General features: G+C 43.6%; 3 protein-coding genes across 7 annotated transcripts in view; 1 reads left to right on the forward strand and 2 right to left on the reverse strand.

The window, feature by feature from the left end:
• Nucleotides 1–4215, forward strand: part of LOC6533347 (guanine nucleotide exchange factor DBS) — a 47645-nt gene extending 43430 nt beyond the window's left edge. For 3 of the 5 annotated variants that reach the window (XM_002094037.4, XM_015194440.3, XM_015194441.2), the window contains 8 exons: nt 321–446; nt 504–1093; nt 1163–1327; nt 1386–2118; nt 2330–2543; nt 2621–2737; nt 2819–3229; nt 3475–4215. In XM_002094037.4, coding sequence (XP_002094073.2) covers nt 321–446; nt 504–1093; nt 1163–1327; nt 1386–2118; nt 2330–2543; nt 2621–2737; nt 2819–3229; nt 3475–3671 — 2553 coding nt within the window. In that variant the 3' untranslated portion in view covers nt 3672–4215. Of the gene's footprint in view, nt 1–320; nt 447–503; nt 1094–1162; nt 1328–1385; nt 2119–2241; nt 2263–2329; nt 2544–2620; nt 2738–2818; nt 3230–3474 lie in introns of all 5 variants that reach the window. The other 2 variants (XM_039373690.2, XM_039373691.2) reach the window with 1 other exon arrangement.
• A 231-nt stretch (nt 4216–4446) lies between these two features.
• Nucleotides 4447–5191, reverse strand: LOC6533349 (ubiquitin-related modifier 1 homolog). Its single transcript, XM_002094038.3, has 5 exons — nt 5034–5191; nt 4902–4969; nt 4755–4836; nt 4648–4696; nt 4447–4591 (listed from the first exon to the last, which is right to left on the reverse strand). The coding sequence occupies exons 1-5, from the start codon at nt 5072–5074 to the stop codon at nt 4523–4525; spliced, it is 309 nt and encodes a 102-aa protein (XP_002094074.2). The 5' UTR covers nt 5075–5191; the 3' UTR covers nt 4447–4522.
• Nucleotides 5192–5299: 108 nt separating this feature from the next.
• On the reverse strand, nt 5300–6188 carry LOC6533350 (transmembrane protein 70 homolog, mitochondrial). The gene is made up of 2 exons (XM_002094039.4): nt 5595–6188; nt 5300–5531 (listed from the first exon to the last, which is right to left on the reverse strand). Exons 1-2 carry the CDS (start codon nt 6090–6092, stop codon nt 5319–5321), a joined length of 711 nt encoding a protein of 236 aa, XP_002094075.1. The 5' UTR covers nt 6093–6188; the 3' UTR covers nt 5300–5318.
• Nucleotides 6189–12005: the final 5817 nt, after the last annotated feature.

Consider the following 12005-nt stretch of genomic DNA (forward strand, 5'->3'; position numbering starts at 1 on the left):
TCCAATGCCTTTTGGGAGGCTTAGCTACCTCCAAAATACCCATAGTTGAGTCGTTTTATTTGATTTGTGTTCGATTGGATTTTAATTTGTAAAGTGGAGGCTAATTAGAGCGACGATCATTTCTATGAGTTTCACTTTTCAGCGCTGTGAATTGGGAATTGGGAATTGGAAATTGGGAGGAGATGCTGATGCCGATGATGATTGTGATTATGATCAAGTGGAACATGGCAATGGGGAACCTTGGCCTGGCGCGTGGGCGTGTTTACAACGAGTTGAAGGTTTCCCACTGATTTGTTTGCTTTGATGTCCTATTTTTTAAGGTCACCTCATGGTTGGGCAGCGATGGAGCGGAGAATCTGCAAAAGTTTTCTCAGTTGCAATGGGACAACGAGTCGCAGTTGAGGACTCAGGAACAGGAGTTTGAAAAGTACTACTTCATAGCCATGGTAAGTGCATTGAATGCATTGAAATCTACGACTCTTGTTTAATTACAAATCCCATAGAAACACTTGGCCAAAGGACGCGACTTGCATGCTGCTGCCCTTAAAGTTTCTGTCCTAAGTGAGAGCGCCAATAACCTAAAGTCCGCCCTGGATCAGTTTGGCCAGAAACTGGAGTTGGCCCACGAACGTTATGAGGCTGCTGGCCGTCTGCTGCACTTGCTCACCCAACATCAGCGGGAAACCGCCGCCAAGGAGGAACTGCAGCGTCTGGCGGAGCAACTGGGCGCCACCTCACTGCTGGAGAAGCACTGGCCGGCGATGCGAAAGAGCCATTCCCTGCCAGTGGCCAGTAGCACACCGGCTCCGGCGGCTGGAAAACGGGTTAGCTATCGCTGCAGCTCGGCCAGTGGGAGCTCCTTTGAGGGCGGGCCTTCGAGCAGCAATTGCAGTTGCTGGCGGGAGAGTCGCAACCTGGAGGACATGGACCAAATGGAGGAGGAGGAAGAGGAGCAGGATCACGACTGCGACGGTGGTGATGGCGAGGAGCAGCAGTCCAAGATCGCCGATTCTGGTGTGGGTGTTTGCGACAATTGCGAACGCAATCCCAAGCTGGCCAGGATCTGCTCCTGCCAAAGCCTCAACGAAAAGAGGTGAGTACTTGGAAAACAATATTTTCATTTTTTTGTTGTTAGTTGTTACCTAATACCAATCCCTTCCAGTCACGATGAACTGCTCGAGGACGAGTGCTTCGATCGACCCTCTAAGAGATACATGGACATCATGCACTCGCCCATGGAGGCGAATGCCCACCTGCAGTGCCATGGCTCCAGTCTGGAGCTGCCAAAGCTGGAGGAGCTCAGCTGCCTGGATCCCAAGATACAAAAGTAAGTTCCATGAGCCACACCAATTGAGCAACGCTAATAATGTGTAAAACCAACCTAGAACGCTTCTATTGATCATGCGTGAGATGATTGGTACCGAACGCGACTATGTCCGCTCCCTGTACTACGTGATCGAGAACTATATAGACGAACTGCTGCGTGAGGATATCCCACAGCCATTGAGGGGCCAGAGAAATGTGATCTTTGGCAATATCGAGAAGATCTTTGAGTTCCACAACTCGCACTTTCTGGGCGAACTGGAACGCTATGAGCGGAATCCTTTAAAAGTGGGCGCTGCCTTTCTGGAAATGGAGTCCAAGTTCTACCTATATGCGCTTTACAACAAGAATAAGCCCAAAAGCGACACGTTGCTTAGTGAATATGGTAGCTCCTTCTTCAAGCCCAAGCAAATGCAGCTGCAGGATAAGCTTGATCTGGCCTCTTACCTCCTGAAACCTGTGCAGAGAATGGGTAAATATGCCTTGCTCCTGCAGCAGTTGGTCAAAGCCTGCAAGGGAGTCGAAGGAGCAGCTCTTCAAGAAATCGCAGCTGATGTGGAGGAGCTGCAGCGAGCGGAGGAAATGGTCAAGTTTCAGCTGCGCCATGGAAATGACCTACTGGCCATGGACTCGTTGCGCGATTGCGATGTGAATGTCAAGGAGCAGGGACGACTTTTGCGCCAAAACGAGTTCCTCGTTTGGCAGGGACGCGGTGGCAAGAAAACACTGCGACAGGTGTTCCTTTTCGAGGAACTGGTGCTCTTCAGCAAAGCTCGTCGTTTTCCTGATCATAAGGTAAGCTTCTAAATTGTTAACTTAAAAATATAGAAAAAGTAGGTTTAGGCTTGAAGCATTAGTTGTTAGAAAGCAGGCAAAAAATATAAACACCTTTTATGTTTAACTCTCACGCAACAAAAGGCAACTTATGAAAGGCTTAAGGTACCTCATATAATATTTTTAAAAAAATCAGAACATCTCAATAATGCTTTTTGTATTTTTTTAACAGAATCTGGATATCTACATCTACAAGAACAGCATAAAAACTTCAGATATCGGCCTCACAGCGCACACGGGTGATTCGGCCACCAAGTTCGAGATTTGGTTCCGGAAACGAAAGCCCGATGATACGTGGATGCTGCAGTGCATGTCGGAGGACATTAAGAATGCCTGGACCGAGGAGATCTCCAAACTGCTCTGGAAGCAGGCGAAACGAAACCGAGGTTCGTGTGACTTGCAATATCTTTCAGATATCTGATATGTCCGAGTATATACCCAACTAATGTCTATCACTTTACAGAAGTTCGCCTGGCGGAGATGTCCTCGATGGGCATTGGCAGCAAGCCTTGTCTAGATATTCGACCCAGCAACAACCAGATCAGCGATCGCTCGATTCCACTGGCACAGCTGAATAAGAGTAAGTCCCTCTTAGATTAAGCCATCTATAACTTATGGTTCAAATTTCCTAACAATCTCTGTATCGATGATCTTTGCGTAGCTCCCAAGCTGCGTCACTCGGAGCCTGGAAAGGGCAGCATGCGGCGTCCCAATTCGCTGATATCGGAGAGCTCCTTGTCCAGCGGCACCAGCACCACCAGTGGCTCCTCCATCAGCGGTGGCTCCTCGTCGGGTCACCATGATGGCGGTGGCAGGCACAGCCTGCACTTTGGCAAGCTACCTGGAGCACACAGCGCTAGTTCCACCAACTGCAGTGCCACTTTGGAGCTGATCAACGAAACACAGGCTCTGAAGTTGGCCAAATCCCCGAGTGGAGGTGGCATCAAGGGGGCGGATACGGCTGCCGATGGAGGCAGCACTTCCGGAAACGGAAATGGAAATGGAAACGGACTCAGGAGCAGCAAACGACACCACAAACGATCGACGACCATTGTCAGCCAACTGTCCATGGGTATAGAGCTTGAACTGTGCTACTTCTTCTAGGCCCCCAGATGCATCCCGTAGCTAGTAGTTGTTCCCTGTACATAATCTCGAAGAACCCCGCCCCCAGTATTACTGTATATAATCCCCCACCAACACCAAATCCTAACCTGTCGTGTGCTGCATGTTTATTGATCCAAGTTATATATGTTGTTGGCGCTTTGTCCGTATCCGAAATATAATATCTCCAATATGTGTAAATATCCCCCCATTCAGAGAGCGGCATTGTTTCGGACATGTGCGTTACCCCGGATCAGGAACAATCGGCGGCGGAGAGCAGCCGAAGCAGCTGGTCCACATCAACGACTGGAGCATCCGGAGCTTCAACGACGAGTGCATCCACGGTGATCCTGCGGCGATATCGATCCTACGCCCATGCAGCGGAATCCGCAAGTCCGGAAAGCGGCAAATAGAGAGGAGCTCCTGGAGCATCGCATCTAGATATAGAATAAAGCCCCCATTAATAGCTTTAGCAGAACGGTTTCATCGGATCCATGTAGTATCATCCATATTACGTTCGATCGCTAATTTTATTTCATTATTCTTGTTATTTATTATTTATTACATTTTTAGTTTTCGTTAATTTGTCATAGTCGCTGCTTTTGTTTGGCCTCGTTTCAGTCGAAATTATTGAATTCAGCGTGTCAATGTCGAAGCAATTTTCATACATATGTATCTAGTTCTTAGTTCACACAATCGAAAGATCCGCACCACACACCCACACACACAGAAATCGATGGGAGCCATGAGCAGCACCCGAAAAAGGGGCGTGGCCGTTGCCCAACATATCTGAATCGAACTTCATTACGTACAGTTAGTTGATATGTAACCTAAGTGCCTATAGTTAAAATAATCGTAAACGAACATAAAAAAATATATCTATACTTCATAATAACTCGATAATTAAGTTTAAGCGAAAATTTAAAATCAATAAATGTTGCTTCAATGTAAAACGAACGTGTTTGTCTTCACTTCATTTCGAATAACCCGCCAAAACACAGCCGAGCTTTCCTATTTTTAGCTTACAATTCCCAGGTGTTTGTTTATGGGGGTGTTGGTATAAATAGCGAGAATCTGCTAACTTACAAACTCTAGATGATATGATGAAAACTTTACTACCCGAACCATCGTGTGGGCCTTTGCCTCTGGTAAAGGGACGTAATTCTGATTCAGTCAAATACGGTTTTGTTTCTTTTTTGATTACGCTTTAATGGCAGCAGTATAAAAATAAACTCTATTACTAATTTAGTTTGCAGAACATTTTTCAACCGCCGTGTAAGGTTGATATAAACAACACATTGTCGTTGGGCTGCAGCTCATAGTCCAGTTCGCCCTAGATGTTAAATTATATGTAATTAAATGTATTCCATATTCTGCACTCTTACTTACCAATAATTCCCAGTCTGTATCATTTATGAGAACCAAAATTCCAGGTCGCCTGAAAACAGAAATTATAAAGTAAGTCTATGATTTATTTATAGTTTAAACCAACTTACACAGTATCTCCTTGAAGAAAGAGTTCCGGACGCTCCGTTAAAATATTGGCATGCATCCACTTAAGCAGATTAGCAATAGTCCCTTTTTAAGATATATAATTCATTACTGATTTAATCAAATTTTAAGAGCTCTTTTTGGAAACATACATTTTTGATTACCGTCCAAAACCAGTTCACGGCGTTTGATGTTACCAAATAGTAACTCCGCTCCTGCACTATAAAATTAAATGATACATTGTCTCATTCATTGCAAGTAATGCTTTAAGCAGAGGGCTTTACCTGAATTCTAATATTATTTTTAATTCCGGCGTGCCCATCATATGTTTGATGTAAATAAATGTGTGACCACATCGCAAACTTTAAGAAAGCTTAACTGTCCAAAAATAATACCAAATCCAAAAATTAAATTTCTTATTAGGTCTGGCAACCTCAAACTCAGAACTAAAAATTTTCTAAAAAAAAAAATATTTTTTCATTAATTTTTGGGTTCCTGTCCGAAAATTTAATTTTTTCAGACTCTGGTTATAAAATAAAAAAATTCCACGTAATCAAAAAGAGTATCTTTTATTGCTGCTCCCCACTCTTTTTGGGCTTTTCAGGGTTCGGAGTCAGATCCAATTTAAAATCGATCGGCTTGTCGTAGCCCATTATCTTAACATAATGCTCGGGATCGTCGAAGAGCGCCGGATCCACAAATAGAGGTCGTTTGTTGACCAGAAAAGAGGTGAACATGCCGGGAACCTCTGGAACGACCACATCATCTGGTCGGAACGTGGTCTGGAAGGTTAACAGTATATACATTTAAGACAGAAACTATTATTTAAAATTAACTCTACTCACCTTGACCTTTTGCAGAAGTAGGGATATTGTGGTGGCTGTGTACTCCTCCGTTCGTGGATTAAAGTGCAGCTCCGTCACGTATTTCTTGGTGATGAAGTGCAGCAGCAGTGGAGTCACAAAAGTGAAGAATCCACCGACGGTGCAAAGGAATACGGCCATTCCAGTTCCTCCGATTTTCATTCCCTGCTCGAGGAGAATGGGCTGGGCAGCCAAGCCGGCTAAGCTGGTGCTCAGCGAAAAGAACTTGACCATTTTCATTCGTGGCGCCAGAGTTCCAAAGTAAATCCGCTGCAGTGCATCCTCGGACTCAGTTTTCGTGGACTTTGCCGAAAGCCACCTGTTTTGCTGGAAGTTTTGTGGCTGTGATTGCTGTAGTTTCGTCCAAGTGGCACTAGTAATGCATCTGCAGTTGTGGGGCAGGGAAATCTGACGGCTGGCATTTCCCAGGACAACAGCGAACTGTTTCCCTCTTGGCAGCACCGCTCGTAGGCATAGCATGGTGCAATTTACTTGTTTTAAGTGAAATAAACAGATGTTTTTGCCGAACGTTAAATAACACGAGCTGCAGTGTGACCCACACTTGGGCGCTAAAAAATCCCGAGTCAATGAGTCTTCTAAAAAATATACCAACTCATCTTTGAAATACTGAAACAGGAAACGGCAACATTGCACTGATAACGGATATTCAAATAACTATAAGTTCCTTTTTTCTTTCACCAAAAAAGATACGGACATTAAAATGCAGAAGAGCATCGATCACCGAGAATATAAAAACATGTTTTATATCCTATCAATAATAACCTATAGTGTAATAAAAGGGATTCAAGAACTAGTTAGCTAGACCTAAAATTTTGAACTGACCTGACCAATGTTGATATTATCAGAATAGAAAGCATGCCTTTTATAGCTATGTGTACAGTAGAGAAAGGTTGCATATTAATTAAAGAACAAACATTGCAACAAAATAAGAAAAATACATGTACTTACCGGTTAAACACTGTTTGATTATATAACAATTTATTTGTATTCCGTTAAAATATATACACCGATTATTATGCACCTACACCGACGCAAATGAGTATTTAAATTTTTGAAAAGAGGTTTGCAAATAGTCTGTAAAGTGTTGACCTACTTTAAGACTTTGCTGCCTAAAAATACGAGTATGTTTCCCAATGATTTCCAACCAATTCAAACAATTGAGCTAATAATTGCAACCAATTCGAACAATAGAGCTAATAATTCGGCAAAGAACGAGTGCATACTGCAGATTGTAATTGATTAACAATAAAGGGTAGCGTTCCGTTTGCGGTATAATGCCAAAACCAAAAACACACACAGAAGAGTGGCATGTGGATACGAATTAATATGCTCGAATTAATGGCACTGATGTGGATGTGGGGGCGTAGGGGCGTGAGGGCGTGGCAGATGTGGCTCTAGTTACCACTGGTACATGCAATTTGTCGCTGTTGGCGGTGACCGGCGCTTGACCACATTTTTAATTTATGTTGCTTTAATTGTTTAAATGGAATCAACGCCCACACACACACAGCCGTGCACACTGAGGTTTTGGTCTCTGCCATTTTTGTGTGTTTTATTTTTGTACCCCATCAATTGTTTGGGACTAGTGTGCCAAGTGCACGCCCGGCTGAGTTGCACTTTCAGTGCCATGTCCAGTTGACCAACTCATCCAATCCCATCCTATACTATTCCATTTCATCCCATTCCAAAGTCAAAGCCATTTCCCAGGGTACTACTACCCTTTTGGATTCCGGCAGTTGAGTGACAGGCGGGCGGAGATCTTGAAATTGCTTTAATGCAGCGGCTGGCCTCCGGTTTCATTGGGCTGCATTCAGGCGTCACTAATCAACAATTTTCAAAGTGACCAAAAATCACATTTGATTTTGAATTGCCCCAGTCATGTGGCTCCATATCTGCCTCTCTATCCATCATCCGTGCATCTGACTCTTTCTCGCTGGCAATCCTTTTGTTATCCGTGCCTTTTGTTGTCATTTCATTATTGTTATTTCATGCATCATATTCATTCCACGGCTGTGATTACACGGATAAAAATCTTAAAGCAAACTTTCTATTATCTGGCTTTTATATCAGGAAGTCTATGCAAATCTATAAAGGTTGAATGCTGTGAAAAGCTATATAATATAGAATTTATTGAAAATCTCCATATTTAAGAGATCTAATCACATCCTTTAGTTTAGACTTCTTAAAGTGTATCTGCTGCTTTGCAATTGTCTGGCCAAAATTTCACATGCAGCGGGCAAAATAATTCATGGCAAAAAAAGAAGCGCTGATATATGAACGAGTGGCAGGGCAGGAAAAATAGCAGGAACACCATATTGCTCATTCAAATTCGCTGTGATATCAATTTATTTTTATGCTTTGATGGCGACCTTTTTATTCCCCCCATCCCAATCCCCAGAGGCCACCCACTCTATCCAGCTATCTGGGGTCCATAAATATGCCACCCTACCATTGAGATTCAGCTGCCTGATTGATGTGATTTTCGAATGCAGTTGGCAATTTGTTTAATTTGCTCATTTACCTTTTTGGTCTCTGCGCGTGCTTTAATGGCCTTATTAATTTATGAAATTAAGCAACATTATTAATAATTATCGTGATTCGCCCACAAAATCACTCGGCAATGCACTCAAACACCTCCGCTTCTGAATTTTCACTTGAGACTCACTCACGTCTGCAAAGTTCGTAGCTCAAATTTGCAAAGTTCGTAGCTCAAATTTGCAAAGTTCGTAGCTCAAGTTTGCAAAGTTTGAAGTCCATTTAGGGGTGGAGTATGACACGAACACGAACTTGTTTGACTAGATCCTGTATGAAGTTGGAGTTGCGCGTTGGAGGGGTCTTAGAAAGGACTTCAAACACGGTTTGCTTGCGGATCCCATTTGAGTTTGATGCAACTAAGCATTCGCATTGGGTTCCAATTTGTTCTTTTACTCGAAACCGAACCGAGTGATTTGTAAGCCAACCCTTTATAAGTTGGCAATAGTCTTATACTTTTTTGAGTGCATTTTCCTACCCCAGTATAAGTTGAAAACCGACTTATACAAATATTAAGTTCATGGCTGTTTATGGTTGATAATATACAAGTATTATGAAAATGGGTTACTCTATAAACTCTTGTTTTATGTGCCGTTTTAACTGTGAATCATTTCAAAAACCCAGCTATGTATATTACCAATATATTGCCATCAATCTGTTTTACTGACTCTATATAGTATAATGTGTCTGGAAAACAAGGCTTAAAGCGCAGAGCGTGAGACAAAAACCTGGACTCACTTTTGCAGGTAAAATGCAATTAGGACACGCTTTACAATTAACATGCTAACGAGCCAAGGAGAAAAAGCCGGAAAAACACTGGAAAAAAGCCATGAGATGTAAGGCCACAGAAGTGGGGTGTTTGGGTGGGCGGCTGTAAGGGTGTAAGGGTGTGGGGGTGTGAGGGTGTGTGCCCTGTAATTGTAGAATTTGTAGTATCAGTGGTTGGTTTGGCTAGATGTGCAATAAATCATTTCAAATTCACTTTAACACGCGCATGCAGCGAACTCGAGTTTTTCCAGGGCGGCAGCGGGAGTTTCTAAAGCGAAATGCACACCGTTTCCATGGCAAAATTGTGGGCGTCAGCGGGTCAGGGGGCGTGTGGGCGTGGCTAAATGTTAAACTAAATGTTGGAATAATTACAAGCTTAAACTATGCGCATATTCAAAGCGAAAAGTTGACGTGGGGGGGGTGGGAAATGCATACATATCAGCGCATAAAGGAGTGGTAAAAACCCTATGGCTCGCACAGGTGTTCCCCTGCGTTGAAACCGGAGAGCTGGGAAAGCTGGGAAACTGGGAAGCCCCTTCGAATTTTCCAAGCCACCTAATGTCAAGTACTACCCACCATCCCATCCATCCATCCATCCATTGGTACTCGTAATTCATGTTCACGCTCACCCGGAGCCATTATTATGTTTCGTACCGTTGTTCTCCACAAATTGGTAGTTCATTTTGAGCACATTTTGTGCCTGGCTGGTTATTAAATTGGTTTATAATTTATATGCTCGTGAACTCGTAATTTTTCGCATTTAATAAAGACAAATGTGCGGCAAGTGGGTCACTTTAACAAGTCCCTGCCCCGCCGTGCCACAAGCTGCGATCTCAACTGCGAGTTATGAGTGCGCTGCTGCAGCACATCTAGCAGCCAGCAGGAGTGCATTTGATCAAGAGTATCCTCCATTCTCAAGGACCCTAGCCCACTGCTCCTCTTCGTCCTTTTTGCTTTGCCCTGGCAGCGGGACAAAGGAAAAGTTGCGCCATCTGCGATGAAATAATTACTGACAAAGCCTTAAATATTAAATTACACACTTATTTATTTTGGCCAGCTCGATTCAGTTCAGTTCGCTTGAGCTCCGCCGAAGGACATCGACGCATCGCCATCGCCGTGTCCTGTTCTCACGTACAATGTCCTTGTCCGTGGCACTGCAACTGTGTGCGAGAGCACGCAATGTCTTCGCCGGCTATTCAAATAGACGTACCCCTCTTTCGCCACCAAAACAGCCACTCAGCAACTCCGAACGAATGCGGAGGATGAAGGACGCAGGACGAAGGACGAAGGACCACCGACCACGGACCACGGACAACCGACTCCTGACTGCGCCACTCTGGTGTTTACTTTGTGGTTATTTTGAGGCTACAAGTTGCAACTTTTACATTTACGAGAACGAGAGCAAACAGCAATAGCAACGGCAGCTATTGCCAGACGGGAGCCGTCTGGATGTTCCCCATTTCTATCTGTTTCAGGACACTCACAGAAAAAGCATTCGAACTAGTAATTATATTACGGGTTTCAATGAGCCTTCAAAGAACTTAGTTCAGCAATAAGCAGGCTCACAAACTTCACATTCTTGGACATTATAAAAACAGCAAAATCCATCCACTGCACCATCCATAAAAGAGTAAAGGAATCTAATTATATTTTTACAATACTTTTAATAGAATTAAGTTTCTTTACCTTTCTTTTTTCCCCCTGTACATAGTAATCCTTCGATCTGTGAGCGTCCGCCCACTCAGGTGCCCAGCTTCTTAATCTAATGAAAATTAAATGCTTGACAAGCAGCATCGATTGGTTAGCTAAGCAGTGGCCTTAAAGTGTCCTTTAATTAGCCCAGTTCCGCCTGCCGAAGCAAAAAGCGAACTGAGTGGGTTGCACACAGAAAGTGCAACTTAAATTTAAGTAAAGCCCAGATGCGAGAGGAGAAAACTTGATGCAGAGTCGAACTGAAAGCTGAAAACTGCCATGTCCGAGTGAACGGGCATGTCTGTGCTTCCGGTTCAGCACGCAGCGGGCTTCAAGCTGTCTGCCAGCGTTTAAATCAAAATTAAACCCCCAAAATAAGCTGCTGTGCGAAGTGAAGTGTAGTGAGGTGTGGTGTGGTGTGGAGTGGTGCGGTGGGTGGCAAGCAGTCACTGCCCAGTGGCACTGCAGTGCAGCAATCAAGGCTCTAAAGTCATTCGACCTCCCGTTGCCATCGCCACACACTTGCCATCTATATGTATGTACGAGTATACTCGTATATACACGTATTTTTAAGGGTCATGCCATACTGGCTCAAGTAGTTCTTAAAGAAATTACCTCAAATGCTGTTTCATACGCTTATCAGTGGAGCTTCTTCACCTGTAATTGCAACAGTTTCTAGTTTATTTACTTTTTATTCTGCAGCTGCATTTTGATTATTTTGTAGTTAGTAGTTGAAGAAATCTAAGCGATAAACAACTTCTTAATAACCATTTTCTGTTGAGCTTGAGCAACATGCTTTCCTGAAATGTTCTACGTTCAAATTATCTCCGTAATGAATTGCTTTCGCTTTGGAAAGACTGAAACAACAACGTAAAATGTAATTAAAAGGGAATCAAGAATTACTTTAAAGAATTCATTCAAATAGAAGCCAACTTCGTAGATTGTAAAGAAATGTTCGGCTACACGATAAATAATATTTTTGATGATGCCTTATGACCCCCGTGGCTACTACACACTCCATTGTGCTGGCCCACACTGCGTATACGTAACGCTTTTCGGGCGATGCAACAAAAGGGGACAAAGGCGAGAAAAGAGGAGTGGAGTGTGGAGTGTGTGTGCATCCGAGGCGATTTAATAAAAATAGATGAGTAAACTGGCATTAGACGGCACCTTCGTCCTGCGTCCTTTCACACACACACACACCCACATACCCATTGGCTTTGACTTTGGTCGTCGCCTCACTTCGAGCGTTACAAATTCAACTTTAAGCGTTTTGACGCTAAGTAGTTGATGGCAGCACTACTATTACACAAGCTAAACCCAACTCCATCGCCCATCGACAAAAAGCGCAGCCAGAGCTCCTCTCGTCTGCTGATGGCG

The sequence above is a fragment of the Drosophila yakuba genome, chromosome 3L, assembly GCF_016746365.2.
Source record: "Drosophila yakuba strain Tai18E2 chromosome 3L, Prin_Dyak_Tai18E2_2.1, whole genome shotgun sequence".
Lineage (NCBI taxonomy): Eukaryota > Metazoa > Arthropoda > Insecta > Diptera > Drosophilidae > Drosophila > Drosophila yakuba.